The sequence below is a fragment of the Passer montanus genome, unplaced genomic scaffold (assembly GCF_014805655.1).
Source record: "Passer montanus isolate IOZ18808 unplaced genomic scaffold, ASM1480565v1 scaffold1, whole genome shotgun sequence".
Lineage (NCBI taxonomy): Eukaryota > Metazoa > Chordata > Aves > Passeriformes > Passeridae > Passer > Passer montanus.
Window position 1 is genome coordinate 1,789,175 of NW_024356504.1, and position 25,959 is coordinate 1,815,133.

At 37.2% G+C, this 25,959-nt stretch overlaps 3 protein-coding genes across 6 annotated transcripts in view; 2 read left to right on the forward strand and 1 right to left on the reverse strand.

Moving 5' to 3' along the window:
* Window positions 1–12,233, reverse strand: KCTD18 (potassium channel tetramerization domain containing 18). Its single transcript, XM_039696899.1, has 5 exons — window positions 12,208–12,233; window positions 11,900–12,068; window positions 11,021–11,116; window positions 3,292–3,485; window positions 1–980 (listed from the first exon to the last, which is right to left on the reverse strand). The coding sequence occupies exons 1-5, from the start codon at window positions 12,231–12,233 to the stop codon at window positions 977–979; spliced, it is 489 nt and encodes a 162-aa protein (XP_039552833.1). The 3' UTR covers window positions 1–976.
* Window positions 12,158–20,765, forward strand: SGO2 (shugoshin 2). Its single transcript, XM_039697000.1, has 9 exons — window positions 12,158–12,406; window positions 12,611–12,768; window positions 13,298–13,473; window positions 13,830–13,907; window positions 14,646–14,728; window positions 15,111–15,337; window positions 15,794–17,752; window positions 18,563–18,707; window positions 20,342–20,765. The coding sequence occupies exons 2-9, from the start codon at window positions 12,624–12,626 to the stop codon at window positions 20,445–20,447; spliced, it is 2,919 nt and encodes a 972-aa protein (XP_039552934.1). The 5' UTR covers window positions 12,158–12,406; window positions 12,611–12,623; the 3' UTR covers window positions 20,448–20,765.
* Window positions 20,766–24,273: 3,508 nt separating this feature from the next.
* AOX1 (aldehyde oxidase 1) overlaps window positions 24,274–25,959 on the forward strand; it is a 38,890-nt gene continuing 37,204 nt past the window's right edge. For 3 of the 4 annotated variants that reach the window (XR_005626396.1, XM_039697978.1, XM_039697990.1), the window contains exons 1-2: window positions 24,275–24,420; window positions 25,331–25,388. Coding sequence is in view for 3 of the 4 variants with exons in the window: in XM_039697978.1 (XP_039553912.1) it covers window positions 24,361–24,420; window positions 25,331–25,388 (118 nt within the window). In the remaining variant the exon portion in view is untranslated. Of the gene's footprint in view, window positions 24,421–25,330; window positions 25,389–25,959 lie in introns of all 4 variants that reach the window. The other variant, XM_039697995.1, reaches the window with a different exon arrangement.

Sequence of the window (25,959 nt, forward strand, 5' to 3'; positions counted from 1 at the left end):
GTCTCTGCAGCACGCGTACGTTGTACATTTGTGGCAAACTTCTGTCTAATAAAAGCTACTTACTTTTATCTGTTCTTCCCCCTTCCCCCTTTAAAGGTACAAATTGAGACTCACTGTAGTTAAAATTGATAAAGAGGTTTTCTTTTACACTGTGCAAGTACTCACTTTACAGTACAGCACAACAGAAATACAAATGGGAGTTACTGGAATGTTAAGCTGCATATGCTTGAGCGATTTTTTTAATCCATTTTTCTTCCTCCCTTCCCAACATCTAAAAAATAACCAGAAATAAAGCAGAAAACTCATATTTCAATGCTCTCTTAAAACAATTTCTTCCTGTGCTTTTCATTATCTTTTTCATCACAATTTTCTACCTAATCTTGAATAAAGGATCACAGGAGATAATCACCTCCTCTTCAACCATATAATGTAGACCTGTTCAGTCTATCAGACTGCATCAAACATTACCCATGCACTCTATCATTCTCAAGTGTAATACTTTCTGCTAATACAGCTGGTTCTTTCTTGTTTAGTACTGTAGGAATTTGAACAGCAACACTGTCCTGTTCACTTGTTTTACTGGATGCAGAAGGTGGTGGCTGAGATGGTGTCACAAGAAAAAGCAGAGTCCTTTTCACCTTCACTGCCCAGTTGTTCACAGGCTTCTTGCTCCCTGCAGCTTGGAATGGCATTTGGCTCAGTGGCCCACTGCCAGCACTCTGCCTTCCTCAGGGAGCCTGGGACTTGCTGTGCATGTTGTGGATGTGGTTTGAGAAGCTTCTTTGTGCAGCATCAGACCTTCACTATGGAGTCGTTTAAGAATTCCTGCAGAATGGGAAGCATTGCAAGCAGCTACCTTTAATGAAGATGAATTCTTGACTTTTAGGTCGGTACTTGTTGAGGGACCTGAGAATCTAATTGGCTGGAAACCCACTTTACATGGTAAACAGCCTTCTGCTTCAGTACAGCCAATTAATCATCTGTAAAACAAAGAAGTTCAATTTAAAAAAATGAACTATATATGTAAATTGTTATTTTTGTAACATTATTACAAAACAGACCATCTGCAGCAGCCTTTCACAAATAGGTTTCAGTGATACTGTAAGAAGCATAAATTAGTGTTCCCAACAGTTCATCACTACAATCAGGGCTGCCTTTCTGTGAATGGAACCATCAATCTCTTCTGCCTCTCTTAGAAGACACATTAAAAACTGTAGCAGTGAAGTGGCTGTAGGCTGGCTCAGGTGTCTGCGCCAGCAAATGGCTGCTTTTAGGTAATGTGTGGAGAATGGAGGTGTAATCACAAATATTGCAATAAAACTGTAGAAAGGAAGTTCTAGAAACTCCTTCTAAAAATAAGACATCTCACAGATGTGAAAATCAGTTCACCTTTTAAAGTGTTCACTTAAATTTCAGGTTTAGCAGTCCATTTAACTAATACTGCTTTGTAGTTTTCAAGTTACTCCTTACCAGGCTGCTGAGAAATCTCAGCAGCCTAAAAAAGCCTGTAATTTGTTTCTAGCAAGTTCAGTTGTGCAGTTAAGAGGTCTATGACATTCTTTAAAAATGTAAATTTAAAAAACCAGAGATATCTCAACATGCACAGATATTTAAGGAACGTGAAATTATAGAGGGGGGAAAAAAAGATGGTAGTGTATTTGTTAATTAATTTTACGCCACCTATGCAAATCAGCATACCTTTTATAAACTAGAGACATATGATGCAAACTGCCTCTCAGAGGGCATTCTTCCAGAGTCCAACATTCAGGCAGCTCCTGAGGCACTCTCAGTAGCTGACACCTGCATTTCATAGCAGCATTGTACTGATGAGCTGAGAGAACACAGCCATGCATGTTTCCACCTGACTAAATATATGAATACATGTATTTTATTAGGCAGAATTTCAGCTCTCAACCTGCTGACATGAGCATTGCTGACAGCCAGCATGGGGCTTCGTTCATGTCAATTTCTGTCCCCTCTCTGGAACATCCCATGAAACATTTTCTTCCTTCCAAAGAGACACTACTATTTTACAATGTTATCAAAGTTTATGCAGAGGTTTTTATTATACTTAGTTGTAAAATATTTTTTTCTTATTTTTATGTTAAAAAGTGGTATTACTGAAATAAAAAATTATTACTCTACCTCTCCCTTCCCAGGCATCGAGAGCATCCCTCATCTTTTTCAGCTCAGCTCCTGAGTAATACTCCAGATGTACTGGATGTTATTTCCAGCTTCTCTAGGAATATTGTTTTAAAGGTAACAGCTATGTGATTAGTTAGCTAAGTCCTTAGAAATGTACCATTGGTGAAATGTATCATTCTTTTTACCAAATCCTAACTATAAGGACTTAGCAGTAAATGTTTTATAAAGCAGAAAGGAAAATGTTACTCTGATTTTGGTTTTATTCAAATAAGAGGTTCTAATACTCCTGTGAATGCCTATTGCTAAAATTGGATGTTCATGAAAAGATAGATGTTCATAGAAGAATAATTACAGAATTAATTATGTAAAACCTATTTTTCTAGAATACACAGTAGGAGAACAGATACCTGATATGTTGCCAAATACCCTTGGAATAAATATTAATGTTCCCAGCCTAAATTTAGGAAGATATGCGTCCTAATTTTAAATATGATAAAGTATCAAGAGCTCTATCTTAATCAAAAGATGCACAGTGACACTTCTGACACTGCACTGTGAGAGTGACAAAGACCAAGTGCTTCCAATTGTAAGTACAGGTCTCTCAATAACTTCCAATTACTGCCATGTAAATACATTAATAGTGTAGTACAGCTGTACACGTTCTTTAAAGAATTAAAACTATTTCAACTTGGCTTCTCAGTGTTCAGCTATCTTAGAAAACTGCACAAAAGAAGTGCAAGAACCACAACCAACTTTGCAAATATTTCTGGAGGTTTTTCTGTATGGGGATTTAGTTACTGTATTTAGTTTAAATATTAGAGAATAATTTTTAATTGTTATTTTAATTGTATTTTAAAAATGGTAAGTCAAGCAGAATAAGAACTTAGAGCAACTGCATGCTAACCGTCTTGTGTGTACTGTCTCAAATTCTTAACCTCCAGACTTAGTTTTTGTCTTGTTTATTTGTTTATTCTGGCCATTCTATTATCCAGCTACTCTGGGAATTGGAAAGATTCCTTCCACAGATTTATAGTACAATATACTACAATAATGCTGCATTATGCTACATAGTATAATATTTAGGCATAGTTATAATATGTATTTATTCTCACTTCAGAGTGCTTTCAAGTTTGACAGTCACCCTACCTTTTGTACATGCATTTACTAGGAATTTTCATTCCTAGCACCTTATTAATTGCATCAGTCCCATCAGCTCTTGTGGCATGCACACCCATAATTTTACTTTCACAGTTTGCTCCAGAAATGTTGAGATAGTGCAGGACCCAAACTGTAGGCTTGGTGCAAACTAAATGGTGAGAAGCACAGAAATCCAACAAAGCCTAGAAAAAAACATATAGACTATTAATAAGAATGCAGTATTTTTAGTTGAATAAGCATTTATATTTAAGTTTTCTTAACTGAACTAGTGAGCTCTTTTAAGTAAATTAAGGATATAGTTTTTCTAGAATAACGTCTGCAGTTACTTCTTATCTGATGTTACTAGAGAATGTTGTGAAACTAGGAAGCGCAGAAATCCAACAAAGCCTAGAAAAAGCATAAAACATATAGAATATTAATAAGAATGCAGTAATTTTAGTTGAATAAGCATTTATATTTAGGTTTTCTTAACTGTACCAGTGAACTCTTTTAAGTAAATCAAGGATATAGTTTTTCTAGAATAACGTCTGCAGTTACTTCTTATCTGATGTTACTAGAGAATGTTGTGAAACTAAGAGGTTCAAAGAAAGGCAACAGAAATAGTTAAAGGCAAGGCAACTCCTTAACATGCAGAGAAACTGAAGACCCGGAATTGTTTTACAGTTTTCAAAAGGAAAATAGTAAGGGAGAATGTTAAATACAGAGAAAATAACTTGCTAAGAGAACACAGATGACTCTCAGGAATAACACAGCCAGAGCTGGTAATGTGAGTTAATTTCCTGCCAGTTAATTAGAATTAGCTTTTAAGTTACAATACTCTAAAACCTTAGGATGTTAAATAATACACTAATTATATTTTCTCATTCTATAGAAATGTCAGAGTACATTTTGTATTACAAGTTTTAAGAATAATTTGTAAAACAGAAAAATAAATCCCAACCCAAACAACTTGAAGGGATCAAATCTAATTTCAAGTAGGATTTGAAGCCAAATAGGACGGCCTGGAATTGTTTTACACTTTTCAAAAGGAAAATAGTAAGGGAGAACGTGAAATACAGAGAAAATAACTTGCTAAGAGAACACAGATGACTCTCAGGAATAACACAGCCAGAGCTGGTAATGTGAGTTAATTTCCTGCCAGTTAATTAGAATTAGCTTTTAAGTTACAATACTCTAAAACCTTAGGATGTTAAATAATACACTAATTATATTTTCTCATTCTATAGAAATGTCAGAGTACATTTTGTATTACAAGTTTTAAGAATAATTTGTAAAACAGAAAAATAAATCCCAACCCAAACAACTTGAAGGGATCAAATCTAATTTCAAGTAGGATTTGAAGCCAAATAGGAAATTAAATTTCCTTCCTACTGCACAAGTTCTACAGCAGACTTGCATGTACAACACAGCATTTAAACTATTGCTGTATTACAATGATGCTGTCCTTAATTATACTGACTGCATTACCAACTGTAGGATTTCTTAACCTAAAACTCTGAATTTACTCATGATTTAGTGTGGTCACTAAGAAGTGCTAACTTGGACATTCTGTAGCTTTAGTGTTGGTGCTAAAGAATGGCATGGGTTGGAGAGTTCAGCATCAAAAATGTTAAGAAATGTCAGGACCTTTTTAAGCACTATACTGGACCTTAAAGAGTGTATTTCCAGTTCATTGGCCAAATGACCAGACAGACTGTATGGATAAGGCATTCCAAAATAATTTGTTTCAGGCTGAAGTGTAGTTCCAACTTTTTCATCTCCAGGAATCTGAATTTCTCCATGAAGATAAGCCAGAAGATATTTAAACAGGATTCCATCTCAGTCAATTAGACATGCTCCTGAAAACACTAAGTTATTAAAAATACTTTACCAAATCATCAAGTACAGCCTTTTGTACAAAACTTCTGTACTGGTTTTACTGAGGAGGAGTAAGTATATTGTCTTTACTCTTTTTAAATGGTATTTTGTTTTCCTGGAATATTTGTTATTTGAAGATAAAATTCTTAGTGCAGTAAACATTTCTTTGGCGTTTCAGTGAAATCACTAATCTGCATAGGACCATAGCAACATACAGTCTCAGCTGTGCTGCACTCTGCTTAAAATGCTAAAATCTAATTCTAGACACATTTCTCATTCTAACTGTAGGTGCATCTTTACTCACTGTTGCAGGGATCTGTTCAATTTTGCTTCTAGATTATTTAAAATAGTTAAAATCAGCATCAGTTCCAGTGCACATCTAGTCAAGCCTCTGTATATTGCTCAAGTTGTACTGTGTGTGTTTCTTTTTCTCTCCTTTGCCTGAAGGGCTCAAGGACCCCATGAAAACCAGCCAAACCATACAGTCTGTACAACAGGCTGTTCGCTGCAATTATGAAAGATGGTAGCAAAGTCCTGCTGTGTTATGCAAACTCCTTATGTTAAACATTTTGGGTATTTTAAACAATTTGATGTATGCAACATCATCCATCATTCTTCATCCATCGTCTCTTTTAACTGGATCTACTTTGGCAGGATTTCTAAGTCACAAACAAGTGTGAAATTTGACCCCTGAATAGTTTTATTCAAACTTTTATATCAAGCCATGGTGGTGAAAAATGCAATTTTTTACTGTCTGAAACAAAGATCAGACCCAAATCTCTTTAGGTAATGAACAGAGGGAATGAGATGCCTTTGGAAATTATAGGGGTTCACAGACAGACCCAAGATAAATGCCAAACACTCTGCCAACTTCAGTTCTTCAGTTTTATCTATTTTTGTATTCTTACTGAAGAAGTACATTCCAAAGCCACAGTTTGGACAGGGACATGACACTGTACAAATGTGTGTATTTGCAAGCACAAACAGACTTGTGGAATTCAAATTCAGATGAATTATCTATACATATAAAGTCATGCATGCAAAATTGTTTTACAACCTGGAATTAGAAGCCAACTGATGCTCAGCAGACTGGGAAAAGATATACTATAAAATGCATAAATAGACATAAAAGCATGTATTGCCAGAGAGCTCCATGATCAGAATGTGTATATTCACCCGCTTCATCCACTTTCAGAGGAAAGCGTCCACTAAACATGGACACCAGTGTGGAATCCTTAAAGCGGCACACAGACTCGTGCCTGGCCAGGTATAAACACGCACATTCAATCAGAGAATATCCTGGACATCTTCAGCCTTGCCCTCTTCCATTGCATTTGCCAATGGTGATGTCATTATGAGCTATTCAAACCTAAACCAGATACAAATAGAAATCAAACTAATGCCAGCTACAGACTCAACGTATCGCATACAAGACCTAAGCGATAGCTCAGCTCTTGCACATCTGTAACAGGATTCCACTTTAAAAACAGTTCTGGAGACCTAGTAATGCACGTAGCCAAATATTCTACACCTTTAGTGTAACAAACTATGGCATTTCACTTTGCTAGGAAACACAAAGCTTACTCTTTCCAGACAAATAGGCAAGCAGAGTTATGTGGTGAGGACGTGTGACCAGAGCTCTGGAAGGACAACCTGGAAAATACTGAGCATACTTCACAGCACTGAAAATGCAGCTCATTTTGAAACAATGACACCGTGGCTTCTTTAAAAACCGATCTTTCATTAGGACTGCTTTAACTTCCCGGGCCCCTCGCTCGCCCCTCCCAGCCCCCGGGGCGCTGCTCCGCCCAGGAGCGGGAAGCGCAGCGCGCCTCGCCCCGGAGCAGCGCCCAGCGCCGGCAGCGTTACCTGCGCCGCAAAATGGCAGCGGGGAGGGCTGGGCCGGGCCGAGCGGGGACAGCAGAGGGGCAGCCGGTGTTCCCCGGCCGTGCCATGCCCTCCCCGGAGTCCCAGCCGGGTGCAGGGGCCCCGGGCTCGGCTGCCGCTGCTCCCGGCAGCGGCTCCCTCAGGCGCCCTCCAAGCGCGGCTGGCCCGCCTGCAGTCGGCTGCTCTGTAAGGCACAAACCGTGCTTAATTTTTAAATATTTTTATTATTGTTATAAAAGCGGGTTTACTTAGAGTGGGCTTGATTCTATTGCTGTTTCTACAGTCTCCATAGTAAGAATGTTAGGATGGTTTGGCTTGGAAGGGAACCTTGGAGATCATCTACTTCCAACTACCCCCTGGATGGGGCATCCACATTCCCTGGGCAGCCTGTTCCAGTGCCTCACCACCCTCACAGAAAAGAATGGGTTTTTTCCTAACAGCTACTATAAAGCTGTTCTCTTTCAATGTGAACATGTTTTCTCTTTTCCTGGCATTACATGTTTGTATAAATACTATTGCTCATCTTTAATATAAGTTCCTTTAAGGTACTGGAAGGCTGCAGTTCGGTCACCCCAAAGCCCTGTCTTCCCCAGACTGAACAAACACAATGCTCTCACCTTTCCTCAAAAAAGAGGTTCTCTATTTCTCTGATCTCTTGGTGACCTTCTCTGGACTCACTCCAGCAGGTCCCTGTCCCCCCTGTGCTGGCCCCAGAGCCGGCTGCAGGGTTCCAGGTGGGATCTCAGAGGGGCAGAATCCCCTGCCTTGCCCTCTGCCCACGGGGCTTTGGATGCAGCCCAGGACACGTTTGGCTCTCTGGGCTGGGAGTGCCCAGTCTGGCTCACGTCCAGCCTCTACTCCACCAGTTCCCCCCATGTCCTTCTCAGCTGGGCAGCTCTGGATCTGAGAGCAGCCTGAGCTGGCTCCTGACATGGTGGTGCTGGGTTGATGGCAGATGATCTTGAAGATCTCTTGCAGTATTGATGATTCTGTGATGCAGTAATGCAGACAAGATGCCTCACCCTCATACAGTCCTTTTAAATTCCTTGTCTGACATACAGTTGTGTGGTCATCAAAAATGCATACAATAAACAACAGAAAGGTGAAAATAGGTTCTTGTTACACTTTTGTCTCAGCCTCATTACACAAAGTTACACATGAAAAATATTTCTAAAATACAGCTGCATTTTCTTTTAAAAAATTGCAACATTTTGTCTAGTTCCCATTTAATTTTCCTTTATTTGCTTACAAAGTTTGGTTTTTTGCCCAATCATACAGTAAGAAACTGATCATTTTGGATACAACTGCCAAGTAACTAGGAGTGCAAAAAACAGCGCCAAACTTTGGATTTGTGCAGACTTTCTGGAAGGTATGAGCTGGTTATATGTTTAGAATATATAATAGAAATAATATATTTTATATATCATATTTACTATATAATGAGATAACTAAATCCCAGATATTAACACTGTATTTTTATTGCTACCTGAAGTCCAGTAAAAATCCACTTACTTAACTCTACACTGCACTTATAAGAAATGTGCCTACATTGTATTTAAATAGTTTACTCAGTTATATTTACAATTCCTTTTGATTTTCATCTTGTATCATTCTAATTTTTTACTCCTAATTTCATTTTGGAGGTGTTTTGTCACCAATTTAATGCATTCAAAGCTTCAGCTACAGGCTGACTTGCAAAAGGGGTCAGACCAAATGATATGTAACACACAGCAACTACCGTTCCACTTGTGTTGCTTGCTTTATTCTGGTCTGTTACTACATTTTTATTTTTGACATTACCTAAGTATTCATGGACTGCTTTGTTTTCAGTTAATATTTAGGACCATAAACTTTCAATTCAGACTTCAGTCAAATGAAGAACATTAGAGGAGAGAACCAAATCAATCACATAAATCATCATCTGGTCCTAGTATGGGGATAATAAATTCTTTTTGAAATTGTGTAACTCCGAATGATAACTTACTACTTAAAACTCACTTTTTATCTTAATGCAGATTTGCATTCCAATGGCAGTTCAGGCCATTTAGTAAAGCCATAAAGTACACACATTTAATTTTTCTTGGCATATAATTATGCTGCAGTTGCAGCAAAGAGAGGGAATGGCATGCCAAGCACCAAGGCTCTCCTGGACATTTCTTGACCAAGAGAAGCCAGGTTTCTTATGCTTAATATCTAATGAATTAACAGAAGTTACATGTGATTGAATGCAATATAGGCTGATAATTCATGGATATTGGATTTACTGTAAAACAAAAGTATACTAGATGGTTTTTATGGAAAAATGGTATCTAGTTTTACTGTATCTTTAGTGAGGATATGTTTTCCTGTACTCACTGGGAATAGTTCATGCATAGTAATTGCAACTTAAATGTGGCCATTGTTATCAAATGTTATAGTGTAAGTACAGCTTTTGGTCTTTCTGACTCTAAAACATTCACTTCATGAAGCTGCAGCTTTCCATGCTTCTTTTCACGTTTAAGCTGGCTTGGTTTTGCCTCAAAAGTCTGAACAATGTTCCTGTATTTCTGTACTGTGAGACCAGGACGATATATGCAGTTTCAGTCAATACACACACACACACACACACACACATATATATATAAACAAACAATGAAATAGGTTTTGTTTGGACCTCAGATTTAACCAGATTTAATCATTATGATTCAGGCTTAGTACAGCATTTACTTGGCATAGAAGTGTGCAGCATAACCAGCCCCTACAAGCAAAGTGCCTTTTGAGCTGCGTGTTTTGGGAAATGAACACAGGGATGGTTTTGTTTTGGTGTTCACTAGTTTCCCAAGGAAGCCAGGCTTACATACTCATCCTCTATATATTTGTGTTTCACTTCACCAATTTCAGTCAAATTTGATGGAGAGGAAGAGGCATTAAGAAATGGATTTTTCATTAAGCTTGTGCAAGAAGTGGTGTGATTAGAGGAAGATAGGTTCTTAATACTATAATGTCAGGAAAAGCTGTATCATGAGCTCAGGTCTTGTTGGACATAAGAAAATCCTGAAAGAGAGAAGCTGTTCTACATAATCAACTCACCAGAAGTGCTTTAGTCATAGCTCACACTGTATTAGGTACTACAGGATTAATTTCTCAACCAAGATTCTTCTCAGACATTAATATGTATGTATCTAGTAAGGTACAAGTTCAGTTCCCACATGATTAGAGCTTTCACAAGAATCTGCATGTCTTTCCCTAACTACCTTTCATTTCTACTCAGTTTAAAGACCAGTCATAGGATCCCAAGTGACTGAAACTCATAATTCTGCTCTTAATATACATTTAAGATATATAGGCTGTGAAACTTGGCAGTGCTTTAAGTTCTTCCCTGCTTTGAGTAGCTGGCAATTAACTGGAGATTTGTACATGTGAAGTGTTCCAGCGTGGGAGTTCCTCAGTGAAGGGTAAAGGAAAGTATGACCATGGGTGGAAATGCAATACTTCACATTTTATTTTAAATTTATTGCCCACAGTAGTGACATAAACACTAAATGGAAGCAAATTGGTGATTGCCTCTTCAAGACCTGAGACGGTTGTGGAATTGGAGGAAATGAAAACTTGGATCTGGAGGAAAACACTGCCTTGTGGAAAGGAGGAGGAGGAGGTAAGTTTTATTAGATTGGTTTTCTGGTTTTAAAGTTAGGTAAGGTTATTTGCTCTTTTATTTGGCCAGAGTTTTATAGTGGCTATGGTCACTTCCAAGTTTCCTTGTAAGGGAAAACATACCAAAGGTATATGATGTGTGCTGGATCAAAGATGTATTTTAAGGGTTTTGCACTTCAGGGCCACACTGAGAAACTCTGTCATACATCATTCACTAAAAAAGGTAGAAGCGAGGGACTCTCCAGATGATGTTTAGAGCAGATTAGGAAAATAGTAAGTTCATGAAGATCCATTTTCACATAATGCTACTTACATTTCATGTGTGATTCCTTTGACTTACTTTATAGAATATTGTAATGTTGGCACACAGCAAGGTGAGGTTTGTGATGATTACTGCATTAGAGAAACTGATGCTTTTTATTCCAACCCTCTGAATCTTAAAAAAAAAAAAACATAAATTCAGCTTACTCTTACCAATTCCTGGGTCAATTTAGCAATTAATGTCTACCTGAGCTAATGGTAGAACTGGGCACATGTAGCCAGTAAAAGAGAATGTATGCAAAGAGAGTGTTAAAGGGCTTTTGGACTTAAAAGAGATTTTTGGGAAAAGCATTTAATTAGACTAAAGTACTTCATGCAGTTCACAATCCTAATATTACCTGAACCACATTAAAACTGGGCTTGCTCAAATTCTGTTGTCAGAGACTTCCTGCCCTTCCAAGTCTGTAGGCATGCAGGCAGCATATAATGTACTAGGCTGTGAATTTATCACAGTTGTCTTCCTAACTGCCCTGATTGCTGTCTATACATTGTCATTCCATGTGTTACTAATGGCTCAGAATCAGCCAGAAAGAAATTTAACTTGCCACTGAGAAGGAATTACATGTTTTTCTCCCTTCAACCTAAAGGAAGTCTTTGAATGAAAGCCAGACACCTCAAACTCTTCCTAAACATCTCTGACAGCTAAGTGGAGTATCTGGAGTTTTCTACTCCAATTCTCACAGTGCACTGAGATTGATAGTAAGTGTTCATATCCTTAATGTCTATTTTTAAAAATTTTATTGTATTATTATGTTATGTTATTATTAAATGCTATTAATGGTTGGTATTGAAAATGGTTCCCAAAGACACGTATCTAGGAAGTGACAAACGCCCAACTCCTTTTTAAACCACAGAGATGTCACTAAAGAGCCGGGAGCGGGGACTAGCGGTTACTGACCTGTGCGTACCGCACTCCTGAGGCGCCCTCGGCCGCGGGTCGGAGCCCAGCCGCGCTGTTTTCCCGGGCACGTTGTGCTCCCGTGTGCTCCCGTGTGCCCCGCACCGCGGCCGCTCCCCGCTCCCCGCTCCGGGAGCCGCGCGCGCCCGGCCCGGCCCAACGGCGCCGCCTNGTTGGCCCCGAGGGCCCTGAGGGCTCCGGGGGCGGGCGGAGCCTCCCGGCGCCTCCTCAGGGCGCGGCCCCGCCCGCCCGCGCCTCTGCCGGCCGGCCGGGCTCTGCTTCCCTCGCTTTGTCTCTTTCGGGTTAACTTTGCACCGTTTGTAGTGCGGTTCATTTAAACGCGTCGGTTTTAAATCTGTCTGACAAAGCGCAAGCTGGTCTGGTCGTACGGTGAAGTGGTAGAACCTGGGGGTTTCCCCCTTGTATGTGTGAACTCGGATAGTTAACGTGAGGGAATAGGCGAGCTAAAAAAAAATCTGTGATCGTTTCAGGTTTCATGGTTTACTAGTTAAGTATTGTGTCTCTCTGTGTTAATGTCTCATTGTGTTGATTAATACATTAATCTGTTTTAATTAACTGAAGAAAGGTAAAGACTGAGGCAATTCTTTCGACTTCAGGCCCAAAAATCCTCATAAGACAAAATAAACTCAATTTTGAAAAGTGCCAAAAAGATCATCTATTTATTTGTGCATTCCCCTTGACGGTATACAGATTCATTTTGAGGATGGATAAAGGTGCAACTCCTAAATCATCATCTGCTGTGTTCACCTCAAATGCTGCTAAAGGATGGATGAAGAAGAGGGATGGAGCATTACAAGCTGCAAAATGGAATGCTTCTTTAGCTTCTAAAATCAAAACTAAATTAATAAGTAAGTCCTGTTAAAATGAAACTGAAGCCATATATTGTACTTAGAATTTATGGCTTCAAAAAGAATTGTAATCATATTTAACATGAAATTCTGCCTGTTACAACTATTCTGTAACAGATAAATACAGGTAGGTTTTCATAAAGACAGTGGGAATATATATTTTTAATATAAAGCTTTTTTTTTTCTTTAGATTGTCAAAACTCACATTTATTATGAGAATGTTTGCATTTGTAATATTTATAATTTTTTAATATTTGAAAATATTTTTATGCCTGTGAAGCTATCAAATTTTAAAGGTTTTCTTCTTAAAATATCCAGACTAGAGTAAATCTATGCATGAAATAAACTTGAAATAGACAGGGTGGTCATCAGAATGACAGCTACATAAACTATTTTATATTGGAAAGTGTTAGGCTTTGTTGCTGTAGCACCAAAACCTAGAGATAAAAACGTTGTCTATAGTGATGGTGCACACAAAGAGGGCCTGGAACTGAAGCTGTTGAAAATAATTTTATTTTGTCTCCTTTAGATAACTCATCTATGTTTAAAGTATCTTTACAACAAAATAACAAAGCATTAGCTGTGGCTTTGAGTGTTGAAAAAGAAAATTCTCGCAAGCTAAAGAATGAGAAGATTTTTCTTCAGAAGGAAGTAGAAAAACTGCAGCTTCATAATATCTCACTTCGTCAAAAACTGACCAGTTTGGTATGCTGCAAATAATATTATTTAAACTTAGAGCAGCTAAACTAAGCTTTTATCTTTTTTTGAAACTTAGTATTACTTCTAAAGTGGTGGCTTAAAATACATGTTTCAGATTTGTGAAGTTATATCACCTGACTGCATAATATTTACGTTTAATTTTTCCTTTTTAGCTTTTTTTGAACTATTTTGTCTATCAGGGTGTATGTCTATAGCTATTTTAGTCCCAGGTTCAGGTTTATGTTTATAGGTAATAAAATGAGTTTGTGCTCAATTAAGTAAAAAAAAATTGCAGCATAAACTCACCTTTTATATCTTGTCTCTTCTTACCACTTAAAATATATTTTTTCTATTATATGCAGAATAAAACTCTTATTGGAATAGAGGCATTTTTGAATGAAAACCTCTTAACTGCAATAGAAATAAGCAGTCCTTCTGAGGTAAGATGTTTTTTCAATTTTACCATATTGAACACATCTTCCAGGCTAAGATTGTCAGAGCATCAAATTGAGTGCAATATTGAAATACTATTTGTATTGTAAAACATTTGCCTCAACTCCTTAAAACTTTTTAAAAGCTTAAACTAGTATATTAAAATTGATGGAATTTTACTATACTGAAAATTTAGCATTTAATCTGGTTTCCAGAGTATCTAAAAGTTAAATATCAGTTAGACTGAAAGAAGAATCATGTGGTTAAAAAAAAGCTTAGCACTTCAGCATGCAGTGAGCAAGCTACCTGCCTTCCTTGCTTAGTGTTGCAATAAATATCTTACATCTGGAAACTTAACCAGAAAACATAGTCCATGTTAGTTCTTGTGTCATGGAAAAAGTAGAATTAGTTTTTTTGAAAGGAAAATATTGTGTTGTCTGTTCTCAACTTGCTTAGTGTTGCTCTGTGCTTCTATATGTGTAATGTAGTTTGTATGAGTTACAGATACATTTAGAAAGTCTCTACATTCCTTTGGAATAAAAGTAGGTTATGTATTTTGATGAATTTTGTAACAAAATATTTCACTTCAAAATTATTGTATGTGTGTGAATATCACGTGTATTCCATCAGTGCATGTGTTTTTTCCCCATTCATTTTGTGGGGTTTTTTTCCTTATGGGTATTTCCAATACTTAAAGCATAAGAGAATATTTAACTATTTGTATTTCCCTGCTGTTCTTTTGAAAGGACCTCCAGAGTTCCTTTCCCCTGTCAGCTGGCCCAAGCAGCCCTACTGGAGGCAAGTTCAGGAGTGCACGTCGGTCAGCTCGGTACGTGCTTGTATGAAATGCCAGAGGTGGTTGGTGTCTGTGGCTTTCTCTTGCAGCTCATCTTTGTGCATTGTCCTAGGGAGTTTTGAGATAATGAGAAACCATTTTCTGTTTAATCCAGAAATTTCCTATTTGTGGCTCAGAATTTAGAGTGGTAGACAAAACTTGTGTTTGAGTAACTCACTGCTTGTATCATGTGATCTCACCAGCCCAAAGAAGGATTTGTTATCATCAAAAATACATTTGCCCCAAGACAGAACCCAATATCATACTTAAGATCTTGTTTTCAGCTATTATACATTATTAAGGGAACATTTTGAACAATTGAATGTCACGATGGAAAATGTAATAAAAATCTTCACAGTAAAATTTTCTCTTTCAGATCTCTAGAATTGCCAGCAAAGCTTCCTTTCATTGCAACAGCTAATGCAAAGCAGCAAGGTAGCCCTTCTCTGGGCAAAGCATCAAATTCTTACAAGTGTTCCACTAATTTCACAGAGGAATTGCATTCAGATCAAGTCAAGTTTGCATCACTCTTGTCTCCTGGTACAAATAATCAAAAGTTTATTGAAACAGAACCAATGGTTGACAAGAATAGATTTTTGAAAGGTATGATGTATTTCTGTGGGATTTATTTTTCACGCTCTCTGAGATTTAGTATTTAATAATTCATTACTCAATGTGCAGTACAGAAGGTATAGTAAGATTCATAAACTGTAATAAACTAGTGAAAAATAAATGCTTATCCATAAGTATAGGTGTCCTGACAATCATATATAGAATAATACTCGTTGAAATTACATAGCTAAGATAATCAAATAATAGCTCAAGTAGTTATAGAAAATTAGTTTTATTTATGTCCAATTTGAAAAGTCCAACTTCAGTTAATTATGAAATTAGCTTCAGTTTACTAAATTTTTAAGGGCCAACCATAGAATATGTGCATTCAGTAAAAAATAAAAAGTATAATTTTCCGTACTTCTGGTTCAGCCTTCAGTAGTTTTATGCAGATAACTACATTCCATTCTTATTTTCCCTGAGCTTCTGAAATTTTTCTCTTTGCAGAAAATCAACTGTGTGCAGAATTAAGTTGCAATAGTGCCTTCCTAACTAATGGAAAAAATACACAATCCTTAGAACAGCCTGAGGAGCCTGCAGAACAATATCATGGTAGTTTATTGCCATCCTATGAAAATGTGACTGAAAGAAAGAAAAATGCAGTACTTTGTAAGTCAAAAACTCAACCTAACATAAAGGATTTTGATAAAAAGTGTAGGTCATTGAGTCTGCCTCACCTAATCATCAACAGTAGCAGCAACACCAATGATAAGAATTTGCAGGAAGGTTCAAGTGACTTGTCTTGCCTTATTCCTTCACCTCTTAAATTTAACGGTGAAAGTGAGACAGATTTTAACAAGCTGCTTTTTACTGACAAGATGAAGCCTGAAGAAACTGTTTATGATGCTGATATGGAGTTGACTGCCAGTGATGCATGTGAATTACTCACAGTTACAGCAAAAGGCAATTATAAATTGCACCAAAATAAAATTAATAATACCAATTCTGACAAAATATTACCAAATTTCAGAAAAGTAAAATATTCTAAGAAGGATAAAGAAAAAATTAAAAGAAAGACTGAAGTCTATTCAAATTTGCATGCAGAAGAAAGGCTCTCTAGGGCTGACAATAGTGAAACTTTGGAAACTACTGCTTCACAAACTCAGCTATTCCAAAGTCAGACAGAACAGCTACCTACAGGAAATTCTGTAGAGCAACAGAATAGAACAAGTAAAACTAAGGATTCCAGGAGGACATACCAGGTTAATGTAATGAATCCAAGAAAACAAGAGACAAGTAGAGGAACAGTCTCAGAAATGTTTGGAGAAGTGGAAAGCAGAATACAAAAAACAGACTCGTGCTCATCTGTTAACAAGATCCCATCAGAAGTTTATTGTGTTGAAAATTTACCATTCCAAGATAACATTTCTGATGCATTGGCTTTACAGAAGGGCTTTCTGAATACAAATGAGAAAGATAACAAACCAACAATAAAGAGGAAGACTTCTCAAAACCTTTCCAAAGCAAACACAGAAAAATCCTGTAGAGAGGAAAACGGCCAGTATGGAGAATATATTTCCAAAAAATCTCAAACAGAGATAAACCAATGTGACAGCAGCAAGAAAAAACAAGACCAGAAGAATATTACACAGAGAAAAAGCAACAAAAAAAGTAGTTACAGACAAGGTAGAGAAACTGCAAGTGACAGCCCTTCTAAAGTTAGTCAGAAAGTAGACCAAAAGAGCAGCCATTTTTCACCAGGCAGATTGAAGCGTACATTGGCAAGGGCCAGCCGGAACACATATGTAATACCAAAGGAAAATCTTACACGGTTCTCAGTTTGTAAAAATGAAGAATTAAAAAATAAAGATTCATTGCTTGCAGAGGCTGGAAAGAAAGTAACTGTAACTCAGCAAATGCAAGTAGCTTTAGCTACTCAGAATGGTGTAGCGCTGAATACGCCACAAGCTAAAGAACGGGTTGATGATGATGTTAACAGGTTAAAGAAGGTAGATTCCTCAGCAGTGGCAAGTAAAACCTCCCACATAAGTAATTTTCCTGATAAGCATGTAAAGCAGAAGCAGAGGTTTAGTTCTGATATTACTGAGACCAGACAAGAAAAAAGTTATTTCGGGCATATTGCTCAGGGGGGTCAGAATGATTTGGATGATCAGGAAGTCCCTCATGAAATGAATTCCTTAGTGAGTAAGTTGAAGCCTGTGATTGAAGTTGAATGCTGTAAGAATATGCCATTTAAGGCAGATAGCTCTTCCCAGGAAGGTCTTCCCAATGTGGAGCTCCCAGCTCTTGATAACCACAATGCTTCCATCAACTTTTCTATACTGAAAAGCTCTGAAACCCACAGGCAAAATGATTGTAATGAAGCACTGGATGCTGAAAAAGCAGAACAAAATATGGATCCTATTTCTAAACAGAGTAACAAAAATACTCTGACACCTTGTCATGGTAAGTGTGTGGGCTAGTAAAAGCAAGGCATTTTGAATTAGTGCCTGAAATAGTGGTAATATGTCTTCTCTTAGTTCTGTCCTCTCATGGCTTGTTCAGAGCAGATAAAGCAGGAGTGGAAAAAGGTAAGGATCAAAACCTTCTATATCATGTATCAGTTACAATGTCTTTTTAAATTGTGGTAACTAATATCCTTGTTACTTTTCAATATATCCCAAGATGATACTTAGTAGGGCAGATATAAGTAGTCTACATTCTTGAGAAGCAATTTTAGTTAAAGCATGTATTCCTTTTTTGAAGAATTCCATTACATTCAAAAAGCTGGGGATTGAAAGATAAAATACCTTGAGCTTTTATCCAAGAGAAACAAGACAGGACTACACTGTTCCCTTCTTAAATGGAAAATATATCTAGACTTAAAGATTTCGTTTTTGTTTCTTTGGAAACACTGCAACCCAACAGGAATTCCGGTGTCTAAAAGAAATGTGTTGAGTAGGTTTTTTAATAACCTGCCCGTGTGCCAACTGTGATGTGACAATCTCTTGTTTTTAATATAAGATACATTAAGAACATAGGAAAACTTTAATGTAGTGTGGAAGATAGGTTTAAATTCTTCTATAATACATGCAGTTATTATAATGCAATGTAATGGAGTTAATACAATGCAGTTGTGCTGAGTTTCTTTAGTGTGGGAGCAGTAATCAATGTACCTGAATTAAGAAACACATATCAAAAATAATTACTGATTGAAGTTTACATAATGATTCAGGAAATATTTAAAATGAAGCATATAAACTGTTGTATTTACAGGGAGAAAAGCTTTCCAAGAACTGACAAATACTAGCATACAATTTCACACTTCCATACCTAAATCCCCCCAATCTTTAGAAGACTCAGCAGCACCCCTGAGACGAGGCAGACCCACTGTTTGCTACAAGGAACCCAGTCTTATCAGGTAGGTACACATAGACTGGGGCTTTTGTTCTTCTGTGTACGTAACTACCCCCTGGAAGGACTGGTTATTAAAACGCCGAATAAACAGTTGAGCTGTCACAGATCTCTTTTGCAAAGATATTTCAGTGTTGATATAAGGCTTCTCCAGTTAGTGTGGCAGAATTTCCAAGTGCCAAAGTAAGATAACAATAGTATTCAAATTCTAAAATATAGTTTGGACTAATAGAAAATAATAGTGAATCTTAATGTTTATCATTATATAAACCCCTTTAGAGATGAAAAATTATGAATGTTATACTTAAAGGTAGATTATACGATAATAATGTTCTTGTAATCTTGTCAAATGGAAAGAAAATTTATGTACTAATATTCTATAATTCAGTAGTTTTAATTTAACTAGTTGTATGTAATATAAAAATCACTTAAGATATATTAATTTGATAGTTGGTTATATTGAATATATTATTTTATAATTAATTTGACTCCTATTATTCTTATCAAATTTAGTGGCACAGGATTTTATGGATTATTAAAAGACAAGACATAAATTGTGAAACAACTTCTGAAATTTAAAAGGGGATTTGAAACCCAAACTTCCATTAAGAAAACTAATATATTTGCCCTTGCATGAATAGATCTAAATATAAATGGACCTTTGGGTTCATTACTTCTGAAAAATATTCTGTGGGATTTTTGCCAGAAGGTTGTTGAGGTTTTTATGTTTGGTTTGGATTTTTTTAAAGTATAATATTAATTTAAGGAACACTTCCACTGTGTTGAGTGTGTGTTAGTAGGATTTGTATTCATGAGGTACAGACAGTAGAAAGGCTTCCCTGGAACAGGGAAGACAGTGAAAGGATTATACCAACTTTATGAGAAAGGTATAAAAAGCCTTTTATTCTGGCAACACTGTGTCAGGAGAAGATAAATGCACAAACTGAAAAAAAAATAGAGCACTGTTCTCATACAACCTCAAAATAATTTTTATTTCTGTGAGTAAGCTAACAGTTGAAGCAGTGAGACTGAGGAAAAGTAGGAGCTAAAAGTAATGTAGGACGTCTTCACTTTACCACTTGCAATTCAAAAATATTTATGCCAGATAACTTATAAAAAAATTGGAAAAGGATTAGAGTCACACTTCTATTAATTGACTTACATGCTAAAATTCTGTAGTATTATATACTGACACATTGCCACTCTTTTACCCCAAAATTATAAGGTTCTGTATTTCTGAGAAATGGTAACTAATAACAGAAAAAAATGTTTATGTCAGTCAAGATTTTAGATTATTGTCTCCTATTTATATTTTAGTTAGATTTACACTGTTCTGAATGGGTGCTGTTGAGTTTAAAGAAGTTTTGAATTTTGTTTTATAGAAATATCACATCCTAATATGATTGAGGTCACATGTTTCTAGCATTATTTTACTAGAAGTTGTTTTGCTAGAAAGCAAAGTATCTTGCTTTTTCAGACATACTTATTTTCCATAAATTTAATGAATTTAATTTAAACATTTCTTTAGCGTATCAAGCTTTCATTAATGCTATTTACCATTTGCATTATTATGATTACTTTACTATAGTTGCACATGTGCTTGATGATATTCATACTGTCTTTTACTTCTTTTCTTTACAGCAAATTAAGGAGAGGGGATCGATTTACAGATACACAATTCCTCAATTCCCCAGTCTACAAAGTAAAAAATAAAGGAAATTTTAAAAGCAAATCAAAATTTTATTAAGGAAGAAAGAATTGGCTATATGGACAATACTTCTAAAATGGGTACAATTGTTTATGTATATATGTATATGTTTAGCAATATAGAGTGTTTGTTGTTCTTTAACTAGTAAAGGTCTTCCACAGTGAAATTTTCTGGAGAAGAACCTCTGTAAAAGGGGCACAGAATACTTTACTGAGGAAGGCATATACAGGTTAGGCTCACTCCTGTTTTGCATTTCTGGTCAGTAATTTATAATCTGTTCAAATGGTTTGTAGCACTTCTTAACTTGTTAGAAAAGATATGTTTTAATGAGAAATAAAAATAAACCAGCTTTGGGAATTGTACTGTGAGTTTTTCATGTTTATTTTGAGTGGAACCATTTCTCAGTGCTGGCTGGAATGGATACATGCATGCCAAATTTTTATGAATTTATTGAAATAGATGGAGATACTGGTTTTTGATAGTTCACTTTTGGATTTGACAGAATCCCACTGAGATTTGAACAAGGAAATCTCATTGAAGCATAATGGAGGGAAGTCAAGGGCCCATAGTACGTGCCAGAGGCAGCAAGGAAGAAAAAAGCACTGCAATAGGAATTCAGTAGCAAATAGGATCTAGAGAAAGCAACCCCTTGAGTTTCCAATTGAGAGTGCCAGTGTGACAAGTAGTACAATAATCTCATACCATTCAGCTTTCAGGGTGTTGTACTGCTTCCCCTCTGCAGTGCTGCCAACTGACAGTTTTCTGGCAGTATCTGATTTGTAGATGCTACCAGAGGCTCACTACCCACACAACTTTTACACATTACAATAGATAAGATTCAGGTTAATTTTACAACAGAGAGGCATTTTTGATGAGATAGAAATGAGTTAACTTATTTTGATTATAGATGGTGGTTCTTCATGCATATGCAGTAGATGATACTAGCTTACACAGGCTTAAAAATTGATCAGACACATTAATGGAAGAAACATCCATGAAGAATTACCAGAAACACCATTTCTGGCACAGGATGTTCCTGAATTGCAAATTTTTGAAGGCTGGAAGATGATTCTGGAGAAGCCTTACTATGCCTTCGACCAATTTTTGTACCTTTTCCAAGGACATTCCCTGCTGACACTTTGAGACCAGTTCTTTGGTTAGCTTGACCTTTTGTCTAATAACAGCATGTCCCTTTAAGAGGTATAACTGATATTCTTAAATGTATAATGTAGTCTTTAAAAGTATATTCTTAAAATACAATATATTCTTTTAAAATTATAACATTTTCTTTAAAACATTCTTTTAAATGTACTCTTTGTACTTCGTTGTAGATTACATTGTAAGCTGGGAAGCTGATGGAGAAAATAGTCCTTTAACACATGTTAAAGACAAGAAGGTGGGTTGGGAGTAGCAGGCATTGATTTGCAATCAGGAAATCAGGAAATTTATGAACCTGATAGTCATCTCCAACAGCTTGGTGGGTGAGGGCAGAGTACTAGACGTTTGTCTCAGTTACAGTAGGGCTTTTGACATTTTCTCTGATAACATTCCACAGACAAACTGGTTACTGATGAAGTATGGATTTGTTAAGGGCACAGTGAGGCGAGTTGAAAAGCTGGAAGGTTGTGTGACCATAAAAATGGTCCAGCTGGAGGCAAAACTGAGTGTTCCTTAGGGTTTCACACTGCAGCCAGCAGTGATTAACACATTCACTAACAATCTGTATGAGCCAGTGCACCCTACACAAGTCTGCAGTTGATATGAAACTGGAAGGAGTGGCTGAAATACCCCATGATTCTGTCACCATTCAGAGGGATCTGGTCAGGCTGGAGAAGTGTGCTAAGAGGAATCTCAAGTTCAACAGGAGGAACCTACATCCTTCTGCGGTGAGTTGCCAGAATTTCAGCTGTGTATTTTGACAGAAAAGGGACTCATACATATCAAAACACACTCCTAGATATAACATTTCAGGTGTGTCCATTCTACATGTATGTCTGGAATTTTAACAATAAACACCAAGAGGCGTAAATGTATGATTTACAAATGCTTAAGTAATACCACAACTATTTTCTGCTGTGGTTATTTTATTATGGTCTGTAGCCCTATGGCAGCTTCCTCAAGATCCTGTAGGACTTCCCATGTATGAAGTTAGAGTTAAATGTATCACTAGTGACATAGTTTATAAAGGAGACATTTATTCCCTAAACAGAGAATTGTCTAGCTGTGGTTACCAGTTGCAAAGATCATGTAAAGATTGTAAATATACAGCAATAAGTAGAACAAGGTGTTTTCATATAGAACCTTGCCATACAAATAGAGTATTCAATCAGTATGAAAATTCTTCCAATATAAAACTTACCTCATCACCCAGGCAATGTCATCTGCACTGCAAAACAGCTGTTAACATTATCTGGGAAGTTTCAGCAGACAGACTTTATTCTTTACATGCTGTGTATTTAGCAAGACTATTCTGAAGAGGTGCAGAAATGGTTGGGAAGATAGATTCTATCCTTTTTCAATGTTATTTTTTAGAAAGAATTACACATAGAAATTATTAAGCATTTTCCTTGGGTTTTATTACCAAGTTTGTAATCAATTTATTTTTAATTGAAATGTTCTTGCTAGCTTCCACTATTTATCAACATCAGCAGCTGTGTTAGTAGAAACCCTCAAGAACCTGTTAAAACTTGTGTTCCCCAGTGCTGGCACTGCAGAAGCAAAACACAATGTTTTTTTAAATGGTTGCTTCTTTCTACTGCCTGTGGTTTGAAAGCTAGAAACAGAGGCACATGCTTTATCTTCTCAGAAAATAAACAATCTCTTTGGGGATGGGCTTAATTACTTTTTCAGTGAAGGTCTTGTTGTTCCACACAGCCTCAGGTGTTACCAGCTAGACTGCTAGGGTGTCCCAAACACAAGCATGTAATTTTCAATAAAAGTAAAAGGCCCGGAGCTTTATGCCTTAATTTCTTCCATTCCTTTAGTATAGATATCCTTCCAAGTAAAAAGGATAAAGAAAGTGGCCTGAAGATCACAGAAGTTATTTTAAATAACTGTAAAATCATATTATTGCTACTGTCCTTCTTTGCTTGTTTTCTCCATCCTCACTGTTGTTGCTCAAATTGAAGTTCAATAATAGAACACATAGAAAACCCACTTTATTTCCTAGGTTGCATTTCTTTTTATTGTTACACAAAATGATCACATAAAAGCAGCACAGAGAATGTTACATTGTCTTTGAACCTTCACTATGTGCTTGTTTTACCAGGTCATTTGATAAATTAGAAGCTCTTTCCAGAAGAATGATGTAAAAGCAGCTCATGATTTTTGATATAAAAATCAATTTGTAGCCATCACCAGGAATTAGGATAATTTTCCTGAGGATAAGGTAATTTAAACTTATTTTTTTAGCTTTAAAGTTGCTTTTTCTCATGTTTACTCAATTTTTGTAGGAAATTAATTTGATATATTTTGATTATACAAAGAGAGGAAAGTAGTTTCTCTATAAAACCTTGCCTGTACAAGTAGCCCTTACAAATGGTTATGATACCTGGACCTTGCTGCTGATTATTTTGTGAATGCAATTAAAACAAAAAAATCCCGTTTGTCTCATGATCATTGCTGGGTTTTATCTCAATTTAAAATTACTCTTGGTGATTTTATTATAAGAACCTGAGTGTTAATGCTGCCGTTTTGCTCTGCAGGAGCACCTGTGTCCTTTGAGAAAGTGCGAGGTACGGCTTAGCTTTCCAACACTTCAATAACACCTCGGGAGGCTGAAGTCAATCAACATCTGCGGTCAGCGCAGGACGCTGAGAACAATGACGGCGTTACCTAAGCCTGGCTCGGCGCCGCTCTCCGCGCCCGCCCCGCTGCGCCGCGGCCCGCCCCGCGTACCGGGGCGCGTCCAGCTGCGCGCCTTGCCCTGCTGCTCCCGCTGCGCCTGCGAGCGATGGCTGTGCGAGGGGCCGCGGCCGCTGAGGAGCTCGTTTTCTATGTGAACGGGAGGAAGGTAAGTATAGCCCGGAGAGAGAGGGGTTGAAGGAGCCCCGAAGGGCGCAGATTTGGCTTCCTCAGACTTGTTTATATGAGTGTAACCGAATCCTCGCACGAACTTCCAGAAGAAGGTTGGGCGATTGCGTCCCATTTTGGCTGGCTCTGCTGTGTTTAGGAGAAAAACTGTGTTAAAGTGAAACACACTTTCAGCTGGGTATCAAACTGGGCTAGTAAGCAAACCCTTTTTCATTTGGATGTCTGTCTTCTCATCTTTGATGGTGTCAGGTTTTCAGAGGCACAACTGAAAGCAAGACTTTAGTGCCCAAATTTGGACTATTGAGCATAATGATAATATTGCAAGGACTGGCTGTTGATCCAAAGCAAGTGTAAGGAAATAGCTGATTCGAAGTGACCAAATAAGAAATACTGTACTCAATCAAGAATGTGGGTATTTCTGTTACTGTCTGTCAGTTTCTTACAGCAAGTGAAGGTTAATATAAATAAAACGAGAAAAGAAATTGCTACTGCTGATAGCCTTACAGACTTCCTGTAATGTTTATTCCAGTGCGTCAGAGTGCCAGGGAGACCTTAAAGTCTGCAAATCTTTAGTTAGTTCTTTATGCTGCCTTTAAAGTTCTGCATTTTTATTTCTAGTGTGGCCGAAGGTCAGCTCCCTAGTATAACATTTCACTGAGCAGCAGTTATTTTTAGTATTTGCATGGTGCAAGTTCTGGAAGTGTATGTGTCTGAAAAGGAATTTCCAGAGGGAGCCCAAACTCTCCTGCAGTGTTTGGCAATTAGTGTAGTTCTATGAGAGGGAACCAGAGAAAGAATCTCTTCTGGCTTTGTGTGAATGTAGTCTGTGCCCTGAATTTTGAAAGGCCTTGGCTTCTTAATAAAACCTTGTCTTTACTTTCTTGCTGTAGATAATAGAGAAAAATGCTGATCCTGAACAAATGCTCTTGGCTTATCTGCGAAAGAGACGTATCCTTTTCTTCCTGAAGAAAGAAAGTCCCTAAAGTCAGTTGTGAAAGCCTTATTCAAGTAAAGTTCTAAGAAATTTTAATTCAATGTTTAATTACCAGATTAAGGAAGTTGTGATTCCTTTAAGATAAATCAACCACACTAAATGATGTCTCTTTCTTAATCCAAATATTCTTCAGTTGAGCAGTTGTGTTTTTGGCCTGGCTTTTTAAACACACAAATTATGCCATCAGGCACAATGAATATGTGTTTATCTGTGCTCCTCCCCTCCCACCTCTTAAAGAAGTCTAAAAACCTCGGGGTGAGTAGCTTGACAGAATAAAAGTCCCCAGGCTTTGTAATAGTCTCTCTCGTGGTAAACAGGAGATTTTGTCATGAGAACCTGAGGCTGATGGAATTTTGAGGGGCAAAAAGGCATCTTCCTTTTGGTGGCTTTGGAACATGAAAATAGCTGTTTATTGATTTACAGTTTTAGACTGGTCACTGTTCCAGATTCACAGAAATGAGCACTTCTCTCAGAAGTGTGATCCTTCAGATGAGATGCAAGGCAAATATCCTGACTATAAATGGG